Below are 18,566 nucleotides of genomic sequence, written 5' to 3' on the forward strand. Positions count from 1 at the left end.
TCATTGATGGTTATTTCATTTTCTTTTTCAAAATCTCATTAATTCAGAATGATTCTGAAGATTCATTGATGCTATTTAAGAGAATGTGGCCTGAATGTGCATCGTATCAATCACAGAACAACATTGAACAATCTGATTCTTCAAATGAAGACATAGGTGATTGTTTTGAATTCATTGACCAGGTAAGCATTTTTGGTTTATCTTAATGATTTATATTTTTTTAAAAATTGACTTTGATTTCTAAAAGTTCAGGCTGTTATCTTTATAGATAAGATAGATTGTTTAACTAGGCATTTGGTTGTTAAACTATATACTCATTTTATGATAGTACATCATAGTTACTACATAGCTATTTAAATGAACTGATAAATTTGTAAAGGTATTCCAATTGAAAACTAATTTAGATGTGTTAAATTCAAATGGGCTGAAAGTTGTAGATTGATAGAGGTATGCTTGAATGTGATACGTTATAATATCAACTTTATACATGGTGTATCACAGCAGCAGATGGCACTTAAAAGTGCCATTTTGGTAATCAGGTAAAGGACCCATCAGGAAAGGGTTAAATCCCCTCTTTTAGTCAAAAGGCGGAGTTAAAGCTTCTACATCCTGTACAGGTAACCACTACCTACTTTAGAAATTCCCTAGATGAGACCTATCCAGGTCTACCTATTGGTGTTGAAAAAGGCAAAATAAATTAAGTGCAACTTTTTTCTTTTCTTTTTGTTTTTTTAAAACTTTAATTTTATTTTATAATACAAAAAAAATAATTTTCAATTTAAACAATGTCTTCTCAGAGTGCTTATACATACATATATCAATATTATATTTTCAAATTTAATTATATTCATTGAATAATATTTTAACCTTTTTAACATCTTCTATTTTAATATTAATCATACAGCCGTCAAGTCAACTAAAAATATTTTTTTTGTTTACTTTCTCATATCATATTTTCCCCCAGTTTTGCAATCAAAACCATCCTTCCTTTTTTTCTCTTCTCTCCCTTCCTACTTCCCTCCTCTTCTCTCTTCCTTTCTCTCTGCCATTTCCATCTCTTCCCTTTCTTTTCCTCTCTTCTTTCTCTACCTCCTCCTTCCTTAATCCTATCTTCTTTTTTTGACCTTTCTATCTCCCTTCCCTCCTTTCCCTCCCCTCCATTCTTCTGTTCTTCCCACTATTACTTTCAGTTATTTACCATTTACAGTTTATTTTTCAATATATTACTAAAAACAGATTTAATATTATAAATTATATTAATGCTATTAATCATCCTTATTCCTTTCAATTTTATTTAATTTTATTTTACTTCTTTTTTCCAATGTTCACCTTTGTTCACTTCTTCATAACTTTATTGTGAACCAGTCTCTTCTTTAAATTTCAACCATAATTTTTCTTTTCCTTATTTTTTATTTTTACTCGTTTTATTTTTATACAAAAAAAAATCACTACAAGCTTTTTAATTCTCATCTTTTACTATGTTAACCCCTAGTATACATCTGTATTTCTATTTTAGTATATAGTATATAGTTTATATAAAAACCATTTAAAATAATTATTTAAACACAAGCAGTAACATAAACATTATGACTAGTGTTGGGCAAACCCAACGAAGTTCGGGTTTGGCACCCAAACTTTTGCCGTAAAAGTTCGGGTCCGGTGCCGAACCCAAACCTGAACTTTACCCGAACCCAAACTTGAGGAGCCAAGGAGTGCCGCCGCCTGGCTGTCACCTTCCGAAATAGCCGGGGCGCTTCTCGGTGTTCTTCCGAACGCTGAACCCGGACATTCGGCAAAAGTTTGGGTTCGGGTTCAGGAGAATGCCAAGAAGCGCCACTGCACGGCTGTCACCTTCCCAGAAGATCCGGGGAGCTGTCGGTCGATGGGGAGGCGCAAACAGAGGTGGGGAATCCCAATAGGGGATTCCAGGGGCGGAGCTTTGACATCACGGAGATGTCCTTCCTGGCCGGCCAAAATGGAGACTCCAGGAAGGACGTCTCCATGATGTCAAAGAGCTGCCCCTGGAATCCCCTATTGGGATTCCCCACCTCTGTTTGCGCCTCCTGACCCGCTGACAGCTCCCCGGCTCTTCTGGGAAGGTGACAGCCGGGCGATGGGGCTTCTCAGTGTTCTCCCGAATCCGAACATTTGCCAAACTTCTGGGTTCGGCGTTCAGGAGAACGCCGAGAAGCGCCCGGCTCTTTCGGAAGGTGACAGCCGGGCGGCGGCGCTTCTCGGCATTCTCCCGAACCCGAACTTTTGCTGAACTTTTGGGAAAGTTTGGGTTCGGCATACCAAACTTCACAAAGTTCGGTACAAACCCAAACTTTGTGAGTTTGGTTGGCCCAACACTAATTATGACCTTATATGCCAATCTTATTTGAAAACCACTTAAAATGACCAAACACAATTAATCACAATACAATTCAGTCAACTAGAATATCTCTTCAACCTTTTTTTTTGTTCTCTCAAAAATTTCATCTCTCATAAGTTCCTCTCCCCTACCCTTCTGTTGGTTTCTTTTTTTCTTTCTGTTATTTCTGTATGTATAATTTCTTTAATTTGTTACCTTATAAGTATATTATTTGCTTAAGTTTCCTCCAACCTCTTAAGATCTTCCCACTATTACACCTTTTACTTCCTAGTTGATTTTTTTGCAATATGTATTTTCCCCTGTCTATTTTTGCTATACCACTGTAAATCCTAGTGAAATCATTTATCTGTTTGTTGCTTTCCGTTTTTTCTCCCTCTATGTTTTTTTCTTGGTTCTCCAACACTATATTTTCTACATATTTTGTATCATCCAACATCACTTCTAATTTCTCATCACCTTTTACCAGTTTTAAAACTTTATGTATAGTTTTTGTGACCTCCATCAATTTTTCATATATCCACAGTTCCATTTTCTCCATATCTTTAGGATCTTCATCTGTATTGTTAGGATATCTTTTTCTTTAGGACTTTACTATTATAACTTTCTTGATTCAAACATAATGTGCATATAATCTCTTTAAAATTTCATTTTCTGGTATCCAAATGTCCAGCTTTATTCTGCTTATTTCCAAGTCAAAGCTTCTGATTTCAAGGAGCTTAATATCTTCTCCCATTATGAAAACAAAAAACAAGAAGATAAGGAAGAAAAGAGCAACTTAGAAAAGAATGGATGCTTCAAGGACAAAAAGAAAAAGTACATTGTAAATGAACAAATTGATGACTACATTACAACTCATGATGATTTTACTGGGCTTTACAGTAAACAAAAGGAAATGGGAAGAAAATACTGGCATTGAATGAAACAATTAAGCTCCAGTTTGTCCTTAAAGTCATTGTTGTCCTTTGGCTTTTTTCCTCTTTCCTTTCTAATTCTCAGTCCAAAAAAGCCTGTCTTTAAATCTCATAAGGCATCTTTTGTGTCTTTTATTTCCTCATGAAGGTCTTTTAAAAATACTACAAATTCTTCATAATTACTTATCTCCATGTCATCAATATCAAGAATTCCTTAGTATTACAAAATCCAGCTGTTAATAAATGTTTGCTTCCACAGCCTTTTCAGTATCTCAGTTTGTACCTTTACAGTCCCAGTCTCTTATTCTTTTCAACATTGAAGTGTCTTAAAAGTTTAGTCTAATTCAAATAGATCCAAGTTTTCTTTTGGTAGAATAACAAATTACTCCTTGCATAGTATTACTGATATCAGAAAGGTTTTCCTTTTAAAGGTCAACAGTAGTGATGGGCGAACCCAACGATGTTTGGGTTCGGCAAGTTCGGACGAACTCTAGGCAAAATTCGGCCAAACCTGAACTGAACCCGAACCCAAACGGGGAATCCCAACAAGAGGTTCCGGGGGTGAAGCTTTGACGTCACGTATATCGGCAGGTTGCTAAGGACGCCAAGGTGATCACTTCCTGGATTCCATGGAATCCAGGAAGTGATCACCTTGGCGTCCTTAGCAACCTGCCAGTGACGTCAAGGCTCCACCCCCGGAATCTTTTCGTGGGAGGGATTCCCCAGCTCCTTCAAAGGGAGGTCTTCACGTAAAAATAAACATTGTTATTTTTATGAAAAAGGACACCGCAGCGGCGCTGTAAGCAAAGGGCGGTCCTTTAACGTAAAAACTTATCCCGAAGTTTCAAAAAATTTCATGTTTGTGTTTGGCATATGGAACACCGCAAAATTCGGTACGGACCCGAATTGTGCGAGTTCGGTTCGCCCATCACTAGTCAACAGCTGTGAAAACATACCTGAAAGTTTATCATCATTGCAATTATTCCTCCAATCTGTAGTTGGCACCCTCGTGGTAATATTGATACATATTTTTACTCAGTTCTTATACTTCAAAAAATACTGTAGTTTAGTACGCAAACTCTTTAGTACGCAAACTCTTTGTTAATTTAGGAAGCAGAAGAAAGTAATGGATTGAGTTTGACTTCCCGTGAGGAAGAATGGAAGAGTGACCAGAAATCCGACAGTAATAGTTCCAGGTAAAATCACTCTCAGATATATATACATCATATACTTGAAACTTGGCAATATTAATTTTAATTTCTGTGGGAACCTCTTGAAAAAGAATAATTTATAATTTAAATACAGGAGGAATTGTATCAGCTTTGTCACTACAAAAGATGATTGCATGGCTTTCTAGTGAATGTTTTGATTACAGTTCAGTAATCCTGTCCAACTCTTTGGAATAATAGTCTAAAATATTTGAAAGGTGTTAATTGATGTGCGTGTCTATGTCTTTATTAATGTACAACATTAATGAACTGTCTTATAAAGTTCCAAATTGGTTTGTTTCTGTACTGCAATAATAGAAAACGCAACATGCTCTTCTAAGCTTTCAATATGCAAAATATGACTAAAATGCATTGTGAACTTTAATTTATTAATATTACTTTTAGAAAGTTCAGTATTGTGGCTTGCTCACTCCTAATACCATTAGTTTAAGTATACAGATTATCGGTAGGACAATAGATATTGTAACATCTGTTTGTTTAAAACTCGCAGAATTTAAGTTTAGCTTCAAACAATTAATCTTAGAATTTACAGAATTTAAGATATTAATATAATTACAAGGCATTTTAAACTACAGTAAAATATTTTGGTTTTCAACTTGTACTATAATATTGTTCCCTCATAGTGAATCCTCAAGTCAGTATTCTGACTGGATTGCTGATGCAGGAATGAATTTACATCCTCCTGTGAGAATGTCTCAACGTAAAATCAGTACAGATTATATTTCTTCTGAAGATGAAGAAACAATAGAAAAAGATTTTCCACCCAAAATAAGGAGAAAAAGAAAGAAAAAATATAAACCAGAAAAACATGAGGTATTGAATTTTATCTTTTTTTGTCTACTTTTAGGAATACAGATAATAATTGATTTATGACCATTCATTTGATGACAGTTCAAAGTTACAACAGGAAAAAAGTGATTTATGACCCACTTTTTTAATCACATGAACTCAATTCAGATGCCTGACAGCTGCTCAGATTTACAGCCAATTGCAGCAATCAGGATTTGCAAACTTCTAAGCCAGTTTCTGTCAAAAAGTTATTTGGGGAAACAAAATTCAGTTAACAACTATGTGGGTCGTTTAATAATGGTGTTGGTTTGCTTAACAACCATGGGGAAAAAATTAATAAAATCCAGTCCAGTCATATTATGAATTTCTTTACAACTGCAGTAGCTCATAAAGTAAATATTGATCCCAACTATGGTAGTAAGTCAAGAACTACCTGTACAGTTACTTGGGATTTGACTTTTTTCAGTATTTAGTCAGCACTTTTATATCATAAATTATTCTTAGTTCAAGTAGTGAATAATTAAGAACTATGCAAAAATAGTTTTCCCTGCAACTAATATGCAGGTATTAATACATGCAGTATACATCTACAAATGACATGCCTTAAAAATTAACTCAGAAGTTAAATAACTATAACATCTTCATGTGTTCGAAATATTCCAATCATGTCATCTAGGTTTAATTTTTTCAGAAACTACAAATGGTCCTTATTGCCAGACTGCAATTGGGCCTAGCAGTCCTGTTGTCTAACCAACCTATGACATTAGTTTTAGCTATGTTAGTTAAGTAAATCACTGCTGGTTAAGCATGCCATCATGGGGCAGTGACATGCAACTTACTGCCAGCTTCCCAAGTGATTTTGCTTGTCAGCAGCTGGCTATTAAAGTTGCAAATGGTGATTCCGTGACAGTACCTATTGAAAATGAATACTAGTTGCCAAGTGCCCAAATAATGATGCAGTGACTATTGGCATGTGATGGGCTGCAACTTCAAGAACTAATTGAGTCTCCAAAGTCATCATTGTGATTTTGAATGGTTGTTGAATGGTCAGTAAGTGAGGATACTGAACATAAGATAAATAATTATTAGTTTCAATATTATAGATGCAGAGGCTATAGCTAAGAACCAAGTTCTGTAAACCTATGTAGGCATCACAACAGTTAATACAGAATGTCATTTCACTTATTCTGTTACCCAATGCTCTAAATTTTGTAACACACATTGGTTTTGCTAGAGATTACATTTGCCAGTTAAAGTTTCATCTTTAATTTCTTTGTATTTCTTTGTCTGTATTAACTAACATGTTCTTATTAAAGGCTTGTACGTGTAAATGTATATATTTTGCATAAATTATATACAAAGTTAAGTTGTAAGGAAGGAAACAATATATGTAAATGTATAATCTTCTTTTAACGACCCCATAATCCAATGATAGTGAACCTTTTTTTGCTCAGTTGCCGAAAGAGCATGGGTGCATGCTATCATGCATGTGCGAGTGCCCACATCCATAATACAATGCCCGGAGAGGTGAAAATAGCTTCCCGCGCCCCCTGGAGGCCCTATGGAGGCCAGAAATGACCTGTTTCCCAACTTCTGATGGGCCCAGTAGGTTCGTGTTTTGCATCCCCAGGCCCAAAAGGCTTCTCTGGAGGCAGGAGAGAGTAAAAACACCCTCCCACATCCCCCCAGACGCTCTCTGGAAGTCAAAAATGCCCCCCCATAGCCTCTGTGCAAGCCAAAAATCAGCTGGTTTTGCACACACATACATGTTGGAGCTGACCTAGGGCAACAGCTTGCGTGCCAGCAGATATGGCTCCGCGCGCCACCCATGCAATAGGTTCGCCATCGCTGCCATAATCCCTTGCTGAGTGGAATCTGGACAACTGAATGGAGCTTAGTGTTTACTGGCCTGATGCCCTTCCTGTCACTAATGCGGAGCTTTGTTCAGCAGATAAAGTCTCATTGTGCCCAGAGAGAGAGAGAGAAATAGCCTCATGATTGTGAAGCGAGAGTTCCACCTCTAGGGCACCATACTTCTCAATGTATAAAAATATGTTATGAGTATTATTATTAAATTTGCACATATTTGTAAAATAACATTCATAGGTACAGTTCATAAAATTATTAACTATGTTATCTTTTGTGTAATAGAACATAATTTTCTTCAAATAGTCTAAATCAGTGATGGCGAACCTTGCATGCCAAAAGTGTGTGTGTGTGTGTGTGTGTGTGCTGGCACATGTATATGTGCCCTCCCCTGTTCCCTCCCCCCACGCATACACACATACACACACACATTGCGCATGCTTCCTGAAGCCTTCAGTGTTTGGAAAACAGCACAATGGGGAAACCGGAAGTCCATTTTCTGAACTTCCAATTTGCCTGTTGGGCTGTTTTTCGCACTCCGTAGCTTTTGCACTCCAGGTTTGCTATCACGGGTCTAGATCAAACATAATTTTTTTGAATTCATCAAGTAATCCTTGGAAAACTGTTTTTTGCTGTAAATCTGTATACAATCATTAAAGTTATTTTCAGTAATTTTTTTATAATAATGCACAAATAAATGCTTCTCAACAGTCAACAGACGAAACATCGTTATCTAAATATAAAGCTCCAAACTGGATAATAAACGTCAAGCTCCAAAGATCTCCTTTTGTCCCACAAATGGGAGATGAGGTGAGAAAATTGCATTTTGTGATTTGTTTCTTTTAAAATGGAATATTTAAACTTGGTCCTGTAATTTTAGTTTGTCCATAGGTAGCAAGCTATATTGTATTGACATATTCTTTATTTAATTGATAGGGTTTTTTTAATAGACAAACAAACATACAATATATGATTAATCTATCAGTGCATCATCTGCATGCTTCTTTTGTGCCTTCTCCCCATTCCCGAATTATTTATTTTATTTATTTTATTTATTTATTTTGTCCAGTACACAATGAGGGTTTTAGTGGGTATATATCTATATACACATAGTAAAATACATGATGAAGGTTATAGAGGAGATACTCATAGTAAAATATATCTAAGAAATAATAGAAAAGAAGATATAGTAATAGAACATATCAATGAAAGAAGAGAAGAAGAGATATAGGAATAGAAGAAAGGTATAGGAGATATAGGAGAGCAATAGGACAGGGGACGGAAGGCACTCTAGTGCACTTGTACTCGCCCCTTACTGACCTCTTAGGAATCTGGATAGGTCAACCGTAGATAATCTAAGGGTAAAGTGTTGGGGGTTTGGGGATGACACTATGGAGTCCGGTAATGAGTTCCACGCTTCGACAACTCGGTTACTGAAGTCATATTTTTTACAGTCAAGTTTGGAGCGGTTAATATTAAATTTAAATCTGTTGTGTGCTCTTGTGTTGTTGTGGTTGAAGCTGAAGTAGTCGCCGACAGGCAGGACGTTGCAGCATATGATCTTGTGGGCAATACTTAGGTCTTGTTTAAGGTGTCTTAGTTCTAAACTTTCTAGGCCCAGGATTGAAAGTCTAGTCTCGTAGTAGGGTATTCTATTTCGAGTGGAGGAGTGAAGGGCTCTTCTGGTGAAGTATCTTTGGACATTTTCAAGGGTGTTAATGTCTGAGATGCGATATGGGTTCCAAACAGATGAGCTGTATTCGAGGATGGGTCTGGCAAAAGTTTTGTAAGCTCTGGTAAGTAGTGTGAGATTGCCAGAGCAGAAGCTACGTAGGATTAGGTTTATAACTCTTGAAGCCTTCTTGGCTATATTGTTGCAGTGGGCTTTGGCACTTAAATCTTTTGTTATTAGTATACCAAGGTCTTTAACTGAGTGGGGATTATCTGTGATAATTTGATTATTCAGTTCGTATTTGGAGTTCAGATTCTTCTTCCCAATGTGTAGGACAGAGCATTTGCTAGTTGAGATTTGGAGTTGCCATGTGTTAGACCACTCAGAAACAGCGTCAAGGTCTTTTTGGAGAGTAGTTGTGTTATCGGTGGTGTTGAAGAGTTTTACATCGTCGGCGAAGAGGACACAGTTGCTTGTGATGTAATCGCAAAGGTCATTGATGTAGAGAATGAAGAGTGCACTACCTTGGGGAACACCCCTTTTAACTGGGAAGGGGGTGGATAATCCTAGTATTTATCATTTCATTTGTTATAACATTCCACCCCTCTTTACAATATTACTCTATATCAGGGGTGGGCAATTAATTTTGCCTTGGGGCCGCATGAGAAATTGGGATGGTTTTAGAGGGCTGGACTAATATAATTAACTCAGTTCTACCCAATACTGTATAATTTTCTCCCTTCCTTTCTCCTCCCCTTTCCTTCTTTCCTTCCTTTCTTTTCCCGTTTCATTTTTTTCCTCCTTCCCTTTTCTCCCCTCCCCTTCCTTCCCTTCCTCTTTCTTTCCTCCCCTTCCTTCCCTTCCTCTTTCTTTCTTTTTCTTTCTTCCTTTCTTTTGCTTCCTTCCCTCCCCTTTCCTTTCCCGTTCCATTCCTTTCCTCCTTTCCTTTTCTTTTCTAAGTGAAAGTTTCATATTTTATTGCAGATCATTCTGATTGTGGAAAAATGAAATATAAATTATTTTAATAAATAAGGAATGTCTTGTTATATTGCCAGCACACCTAAAGATGGGGTCCCGTCCCCCCACATACACACTGCCCAAAACCATGCAGGGAAACTTACCGGGTATTCCAAGCCCCTCCCAACTTTTTTTCCTGCGTGGCTTTTAATAACCTTCCCTACCCCTCATTGGCTTTTGCAAGCTGCAGTTCTTTTCTCTCGTGTCTGTATGAACACTCTGCCCAAGCCCATGCAGGGAAACTTACAGATGTTGCAAGCCATTGCAAACTCATAACTTTTTTCCTGCGTGGCTTTTGCTTTGGAGAACAAGCTGCCTGCAGATCTTCCTCTCTCTCTCTCTTTCTCTCTCTCTCAAGCAGCTCCAACGACCTCCTGCCGGCATTCAAGCCGTCGGCTGGTAGGTAAAACCAAGATTCATAGATAGCTGGCAGGCCGGTTACAGACAGTGGGCGGGCCGCACTTTGCCCAGGTCTGCTCTATACATATCTCTTCTCCAACCAATTATAAAATTGCACCAATATCTGAAAATATTCTGATTCTTCCCTTTCTTTAAGTATCAAGGTCAATCTATTCATTTCTGCAGAGTCCAATATTTTCTTAATTATTTCTTCCTCCATCTTTGTGCAAATATTATCCTCGCTGCTGTTATCACATGTACAATCAAGTACAGTGATACCTCATCTTACAAACTCCTCGTCATACAAACTTTCTGAGATACAAACCCGGGGTTTAAGATTATTCTGCCTCTTCTTCCAAACTATTTTCACCTTACAAACCCAAGCTGCCGCCATTGGGATGCCCTGCCTCCGGACTTCTGTTGCCAGTGAAGCACCCATTTTTGTGCTGCTGGGATTCCCCTGAGGCTCCCCTCCATGGGAAACACCATCTCCGGACTGCCGTGTTTTTGCGATGCTGCAGGGGAATCCTAGCAGCGCAAAAACGGGTGCTTCGCTGGCAACAGAAGTCCGGAGGTGGGGTTTCGAGGACTTTTGTGTTTTTGCAATGCTGCAATTTCGCTGAGGCTCCCCTCGCTGGGAAACGCCACCTCCGGACTTCCGTTGCCAGCGAAGCACCCGTTTTTCACTGCTGGAATTCCCCTGCAGCATCGCAAAAACACGGAAGTCCGGAGGTGGGGTTTCCCATGGAGGGGAGCCTCAGGGGAATCCCAGCAGCGCTAAAACGGCGCTTCGGCTGGCAAAAGGGGTGAGTTTTGGGCTTGCACGCATTAATCGCTTTTCCATTGATTCCTGTGGGACACATTGCTTAGTCTTACAAACTTTTCACTTTACAAACCTCGTTCCGGAACCAATTAAGTTCGTAAGAAGAGGTATCACTGTATATATTTTCCTTATTAAATTTCTCTGGTAAGATACCCAATAGGAACAGCTCCGCTTTAAAATCTATATATTTCTGTCATTTTCTCTAACCATGTTTTAGTTTTCATCCAATAATTTCTTGCTTCTGGACATGTCCAGCACCTATGATAATGTAATCCCGGAAACTGATGACATTTCCAACATTTTGCAGATTTATCTTTAAACATTTTTGTTAGTTTTTCAGTTTTCAAGTTAATAGTCTCATAATTCTAAGTTCATTCTGTCATACAAGTCAACATTGTTGCCTGATACTATAGCTCCCATTCAGTAGTCCAAATCCTCGTAGTCTCACATTTTGTGGAAGTTTTATGTTCTTGCTTTTTTTCCATGCTATATAAATTTTCTTACTATTTTATCAAGAAGATCAAAATATGTCTTTTCTAGTTATATCGGTATCATCTGAAATAAAAATAATAAACTTAGTAGTATGTTCATTTTTATTATTGCAGTTTTTCCCATCAATGATAGCTGTACATTTTTCCATTTCTCCAGGTCTTCCTTAATTTGTTTTTTAATTTATAATAATTATCTTCCTTTATCATTACACATCTTGAGATTAAATATGCAGTGATAACTCGTCTTACGAACTTTTCGAGATACGGACCCAGGGTTTAAGATTTCTTTGCCTCGTCTTAAAAACCCTTTCTGTCTTATGAACCTGAGCCTGGGTCTGTAGGCTCTCTTACTGCGCCTGCACTCTCTGACTGCTGAAGGGATTCCCTTGCCTTGTGACTGTCATCGCCGGGATTTCCCATTTGCTTGCATGGGAATTCCCTGCTGGAATTCCCTGCCCCCTTTTGCTTGCACCTGAGGCGGGGAATGCCGGAGCTACCCCATTTCCCTGCAACTTTCCCCTCTAGCCCTCCGTTTCCTCTGCTCCCCGCAGCCGCCCCATCCTGCTGCCAAAATCTCCCCTAGCTTGCCGCTTCCTTCACTCCATCTCGCTGCTAAAATCACCCCTCCAAAAGCTTCCTACACCACCCCAAATTCCCCCAAAAATCGCCATTCCAAAAGCTTCATATCTTGCTCGAAATTCCCCCCAAAATTGCCACTTCAAAAGCTTCCTATCTTGCTCGAAATTCCCCCCAAAATCGCCATTGCAAAAGCTTCCTATCTTGCTCTAAAGTCCCCCCCAAAATCGCCATTTCAAAAGCTTCCTAAGCCACCCCAAATCATTTCCAAAGTGTTCCAAACTCACCTCTCCTTTCAAAATGCATCATTTCTCTTTGCTGCCTTTCTTCACTCCATTTGCCTTTATTAGGACCTCAATTTGGGTGGCATAGGAAGCGGCTGGAGGGACGATTTTTGGAGGAATTTAGGACAAGATAGGAAGTTTTTGGAATGGCGATTTTTGGGGGAATTTGGGGCGGCGTTAGCCTTCGTTAGGACCTCCATTCCTCGCTTCTCCTCGCTGTCTGTCTCCACTCTGTTAGCCTTCACTTTGTCCGCCTGCCGCTTTTTCTTTAAGCCTTAAAGTTTGGATTTTGCTAATGGGGTTTGCACGCATTACAGTGATCCCTCGATTAGTGCGGGGGTTACGTTCCAAGACCTCCCGCACTAATCGATTTTCCGCGGTATAGTGGTGCGGAAGTAAAAACACCATCTGCGCATGCGCGCCCTTTTTCCCTCCTTCCTTCCGTCCTTCCCTCCTTCCTTCCCTCCTTCCCTCCCTCCCTCCTTCCTTCCCCCCCTCCCTCCCTCCTTCCCTCGCCGCTCACCGTTCGCCCCGCTCGCCGTTTGCCCGCTCGCCGCTCGAAAGTTCGGAGGTTGGCAATGGTTGTCGGCCACCCACCCAGCGCCTCCGGCCTCCTCGCCGCTACCCCCCACCCGCCCGATTTCCCTCTGCCCGGCTGGGGAGGTGGATTCGCCGCCCCCACCAGCCCGATCTCCCTCCGGTGGCTGGGGAGGTGGATTCGCCGCCCCCACCAGCCCGATCTCCCTCCGGTGGCTGGGGAGGTGGATTCGCCGCCCCCACCAGCCCGATCTCCCTCTGGTGGCTGGGGACGCGGATCCACTGCCCTCGCAGCCCGATCTCCCTCTGGGGGGGGGGGCGACGAACCGACGATCGGGGGCTGTCCGTCCCTGTTGGGTGGTGCAGGGCAGGCACAGGGAGGGAGGGAGAGAAAGGAAAGAGAGAGAAAGGGAGGGAGGGAGAGAAAATTGAATGAAGGAGGGAGAGAAAAAAAGAGTAAGAGGTAGAAAGGATAGAGAAAAAGGAAGAGAAAGGGAGGGGGAGAAAGGAAAGAGAGAGAAAGGGAGGGAGAGAAAATTGAATGAAGGAGGGAGAGAAAGAAAGAGTAAGAGGTAGAAAGGATAGAGAAAAAGGAAGAGAAAGGGAGAGAGAAGTAACTCTTGGTGATGACGTATGACGTCATCGGGTGGGGAAAACCGTATAGAAAAAAAAACGCGGACTATTTTTAAATGTATTATTTTTTGAAAAACCGTGGTATAGCGTTTCGCACTAATCGAGACCGCACTAATCGAGGGATCACTGTATTTGCTTTTACATTGATTCCTACGGGAAACATTGTTTCATCTTACAAACTTTTTACCTTACGAACCTAATCTTGGAACCAGTTAAGTTCATAAGACAAGGTATCACTGTATTCCTAAATATTTTACTTTCTTGGCAATTTGAATATTTAATTTCTCCATCAATACTCTTTTCTGTTTTTCTGTAATATTTTTGACCAATACTTTTGTTTTTTCTTAGTTTATTTTTAAACCTGCAAGCTCTCTATACTCTTCTCTTTGTTCCAATAGTTTAGGGCTCATTATTTGAGGCTCCTCTAGAATAAAAACTAAATCATATGCAAAGGCTTTTATTTATATTCTTCTCTTTTAATTTTCATTCGTTTTATTTCTTCATTTCTTCTTACGTTTCTTTTCAAAATTTCTAATGTTAATACAAATAGCAAAGGAGGTAAAGGACACCCATGCCTTATTCTTTTCATTATTTTAATTTTCTCTGCCGTCTTTCAGTTTATCATTATTTTTGCCAATTGTTATGAATTGTTTTTATTATATTTGTAAATCTCACTCCAAATTCCACCATCTGCAATTGTTCTATCCTAAATTGCCAATTCACATTATCTAATGCTTTCTGTGCATCTAAAAACATCATCACCATTTGTTTTTCTGAATGTACTTCATAATATTCCAAGATATTCAAAATTATCCTCATACTGTCTCTAATTTGTCTCTTAGGTAAAAACCCATTTTAGTCCAGTAGAGTAGAGTGGAGTGGATTAGAGTAGAGTAAAGTAGAGTAGAATAGAATTTTATATTTGTCATTTGGCTATTTACAAAATGAGTAACTTTTGTCTCTTTTCATCCAGTGTCACTGGAATCTAAAAGGTTTAGCATGTTTCTATATAGGGTGCATATTTTAGGTTTATGAGCATTAGAAGCTCCCAAACCAGTGGATTTTGTTTCTCATTATTATGAGAGCAACTTCAGTTTTCAGCATGTTTTTAACTATTTTCAAAAATTTATACTAGCAATTTAGTCATCTTCAACTTTATCAAACATTTTAAGATGGGTGGATGTGCTTCTCATGGGACTGGCTTTGGCAGTTGTGCTCTACCACATGTAGCATTTCATTAGATTTAGCTCAAATATGGCAGGCAGGAAGGTTCTTAGATCTCAAATGCAATGAATTACTGAAATTGCTAAAGCAACCTATAATTAGCATAATTATTGAGTGCTGTTATTAAACTGAGGAAGAAACATTGAAAAGCTGATGTGAAAATTACTTCTGTTCGTATGAAAGAGCCACTCCCATCCTGGAAATGTTTGGAAAGGAAAATTGTAATACAAGACTTGAGCAGTGATGATTGCCCATATTTTTAAGGAATTGATTTATGTTCCTACTTTTCTCATTTTGATTTATAAACTACTCCATAGTTGTATTGGTTAACGTTTTGCCATGGAAGGAATGCGAAGCCAAGACTTAGAAAGGATGCAAATAGGTTCTGGACCAAAGGTTATTTTGTGGGTGCCTTCACAGCAAATGAGAAGTAACCATCATGATAGATATCCAGTCACAATTCATTCTATAATGGTGGCATGCATATTCTCTGCTTTCTGATGCAAGACTGCTACATGGATTATACTGTACTAAATATTTTGATTAAATGCTACATAGCATTTCATTTCCATTGCAAAAATAGCACTTTGGAGAAGAAAGCTAGAGCATGATCTTTCTCAGTATAACCATCTGTCTGAAGTAGTGTAGGGTTTCTTGCCTAAGCCCAGAGTTGGACTAGAAGACCTCCAAAGTCCCTTCCAATTCTGTTGTTGTTGTTGTTGTTGTTGTTGTTGTTGTTGTTATTATTATTATTATTATTATTATTATTATTATTATTATTGTAGAGTCATCTACTTTCCCTGTAGAATGGGTTTGTGTATATTTCATCTCATATGTGTCCAATCACACTTGGCCAATAAAGAATTCTATATCAAACTGAGAATTAAAACATTTAAATTAGTATGAAAATTTATTGCCCTTGGTTGTGACACAATAATCCAAACCCCACTGCCAATCAGTGATTGCCAAGAACCCTTAAAATAAAACATCCACTTGGGTTTGTGATAGAGATTCCTCTCTTTATTTTTCTTTGTTGTAAAGAATTTCTATGGTTTAAGTTCAGCGGTTCAATCTACAGACAAAGGTCCTATAACACCTCTCCCTGTATAATAATGGGAAATTATCTATTGCAGGATGCCAATCTCACATCAGATTAAAAGGGTTAGGATTATGGTTATTCAGAATTTTTCCTAATATTTCAGTTAAACTAAATGCATGGTTGTCTTTCTTTCTTTGATTTACATTCTTCTTTACATTAGGTGATATATTTTCGACAAGGCCATGAAGCTTATATTGAAGCTGTAAGAAAGAACGATATTTATGAGTTGAATCCACATAAAGTACCTTGGAGAAAAATGATGCTTAGGGTAAGACTAGCTTAGTACTGGTTATATATATATATATACATATCTATATAGAACAAAGCAAAGGAATACAAGTTAAAAAATAAGGATATATGATCCGAATAAAATAAACTAGGCAGAAAATAGTAAAATCTAATAAATATGGCTAAGTTACTAGGGATAATCCTTATGACAGATCACTTAGTAATGGTTTAAAATGACAACAAACCTCCCAAGGATAGTTGAGACTCAATCCCAAAGTTACATCTGTTGTAGCAGCCTTGTGGCTGCTGCAACGATCTTCAGCATGCCCCGCCCCCGTTTCCCCTGAATTATTGGGTTACCATATGTAGTTATTCTGATTGGCCAGCTCACTAGATTCCACACCCTTCTCTCTACCCTCCGGTCACCGACCATTTACTTACCTTTTGAAGATTTCGAGAGGTCAGAAGTTTAGGGTATCAAAGGAGGCCAGGGCATTCCATTGCTGGACCATGTGGCAGAATTTCACAAGCATCTATCCTTTTCTAAGTGCTGGCAAAGGTCTTGGTTTCCTTTCCTTGTTAGTCATTAGCATTCCTTCCCCCAACATTAGCAGTGTATTGCAGCTACCACTTGCAAGAATAAATCCTCCTGGTTTTCCTTTCCTCGCTAATTGCTAGTCTTCCAGATTAGATGCACAAGGACAATTCTGTGACAATAAAGATCAGAATAGTTAAATAGTAGTCTTTTAATTGGTAACACGTTATAAAACCTGTATATCAAGAAAGAGCAAGAAAAAAATTAAAAACATTTAAATTACAGAACTGAAAAGAGTATTCAGTAGAGTAAATTCAGTAGAGTAAAATAATCATTTAATGTTAAAAAGCTTGGTTAAAAACCTCTCAGTCAAATTATCCTGGCAAAGAGTAGCTAGGATCCTACAGTAGTGATTGTATCAAGGGGTTGCTGCATGGAAATGTGGAAATGTATGTCAGATTTTACCCCAGATTCCAACAGCTCCACAAATTGCATTATATAAATTTTAAAAAAATATTTCTATTTGCACATTTCCCCTGCTGGAAATTCTAACTTTCCTGAATAAGGTTCCAGAATATAATAGAAAACACAAGGCAGTTTGGGATGCTTTCCAAGCTGGGGATCTTGCTGGAATATATACAACTCCAGTATGTACTTTCTATGTAAGACCAGAGTCATTCAAAATTCAAGACTTAAAGAGAAACAACTTGCCCCATTAACATGCCTACTCACTTGCCAAGTTGGTGAATGCCATATATTGGCATATGATTCATTCTTTCCACAGTGTCCTAATATAGTGCAATATTTTGCTGTTGCTCATTTTTGCCCAATTTATTCTGTTGTTCACATGCTTTCACATAGAACATATGGCACTCAAATGTTGCAAAATACAACTAGCATTCTTCAGCATTTTCAGTATGATTTGGAATGCCATAGGCCGTGATGGCGAACCGATGGCACACGTGTCACAAGTGGCATGCGGAGCCATATCTGAGGGCATGCAAGGCTTTGTCCTATGTCAGCTTTACTGCTGGCCAGCTGATTTTTGGCCTTCTGGAGGGTAGGAGAGAGGCTATTTTTACCCTCCCCAGGCTTCAGGAAAGCCTACGGAGCCTGTGGATGGCGAAAAATGAACCCAATGGGCCTACCAGAAATCTGAAGGCTTCATTAAGGCCTGCATGCAAGGGGTGTTCCCCTAGCATGGGGGAGGAGCGGTTATGCGCACATGCACGGGAGAGGCCATTGAATTATGGGTGTGGGCACTCATGCCTTCAAGCTATCACACACACGGGTGCACCGTTTGGCACCTTAGCAAGAAAAGGTTTGCTGTCACTGCAATTGGCTATCTATTAGATAAAAAACTATAAATAATTTAGCTAATTGTTGTATTAATTTTAACAAAAGTGTGCTTTTGTTAGGATCAAGAATTGGTAAAAATCGTTGGGATACATTATCAAGTTGGACCTCCTACACTATGCTGCCTTAAACTTACTCTCATGGATAATGTTACACGGCAGCTTCAAGACGAATCATTTTGTCTCAAGTATGTATTTTTTTCCCTTCTATTATTCTTAAGATTGTTTCCATAGTTCTAGTACATTGCGCATTTGACTAAAGTTTAATCTTTCTAGATACCATGATATGCCAGGTGTTATTGACTTCCTGGTGTTGCATCAGTTCTATCGTGAAGCAGTACAAAGGAGCTGGCAACCTTGTAAGTTAGGTTTTATTTTGTTATGGAATTAATTATCTTGAAAATTTTATTTAGTTATTCATAGCTTCATTGTATGTTAATTTTAAATATTAAACTGAAAGTTTCAGTCTAATCTGCCTAAAATTTCTGGTAACTAGCCAGAAGTAGTGTGAGTATTGTTAACCA

General features: G+C 38.6%; 1 protein-coding gene across 4 annotated transcripts in view; it reads left to right on the forward strand.

The window, feature by feature from the left end:
• Positions 1-18,566, forward strand: part of BRWD1 (bromodomain and WD repeat domain containing 1) — a 91,637-nt gene that overhangs the window by 34,710 nt on the left and 38,361 nt on the right. For all 4 annotated transcript variants that reach the window (XM_070750440.1, XM_070750442.1, XM_070750441.1 and 1 more), the window contains 7 exons: positions 48-182; positions 4,396-4,481; positions 5,138-5,327; positions 7,881-7,979; positions 16,085-16,192; positions 18,106-18,230; positions 18,319-18,401. In XM_070750440.1, the coding sequence (XP_070606541.1) occupies positions 48-182; positions 4,396-4,481; positions 5,138-5,327; positions 7,881-7,979; positions 16,085-16,192; positions 18,106-18,230; positions 18,319-18,401 (826 nt within the window). The remainder of the gene's footprint in view (positions 1-47; positions 183-4,395; positions 4,482-5,137; positions 5,328-7,880; positions 7,980-16,084; positions 16,193-18,105; positions 18,231-18,318; positions 18,402-18,566) is intronic.

The sequence above is a fragment of the Erythrolamprus reginae genome, chromosome 4, assembly GCF_031021105.1.
Source record: "Erythrolamprus reginae isolate rEryReg1 chromosome 4, rEryReg1.hap1, whole genome shotgun sequence".
NCBI classification, from domain to species: domain Eukaryota; kingdom Metazoa; phylum Chordata; class Lepidosauria; order Squamata; family Dipsadidae; genus Erythrolamprus; species Erythrolamprus reginae.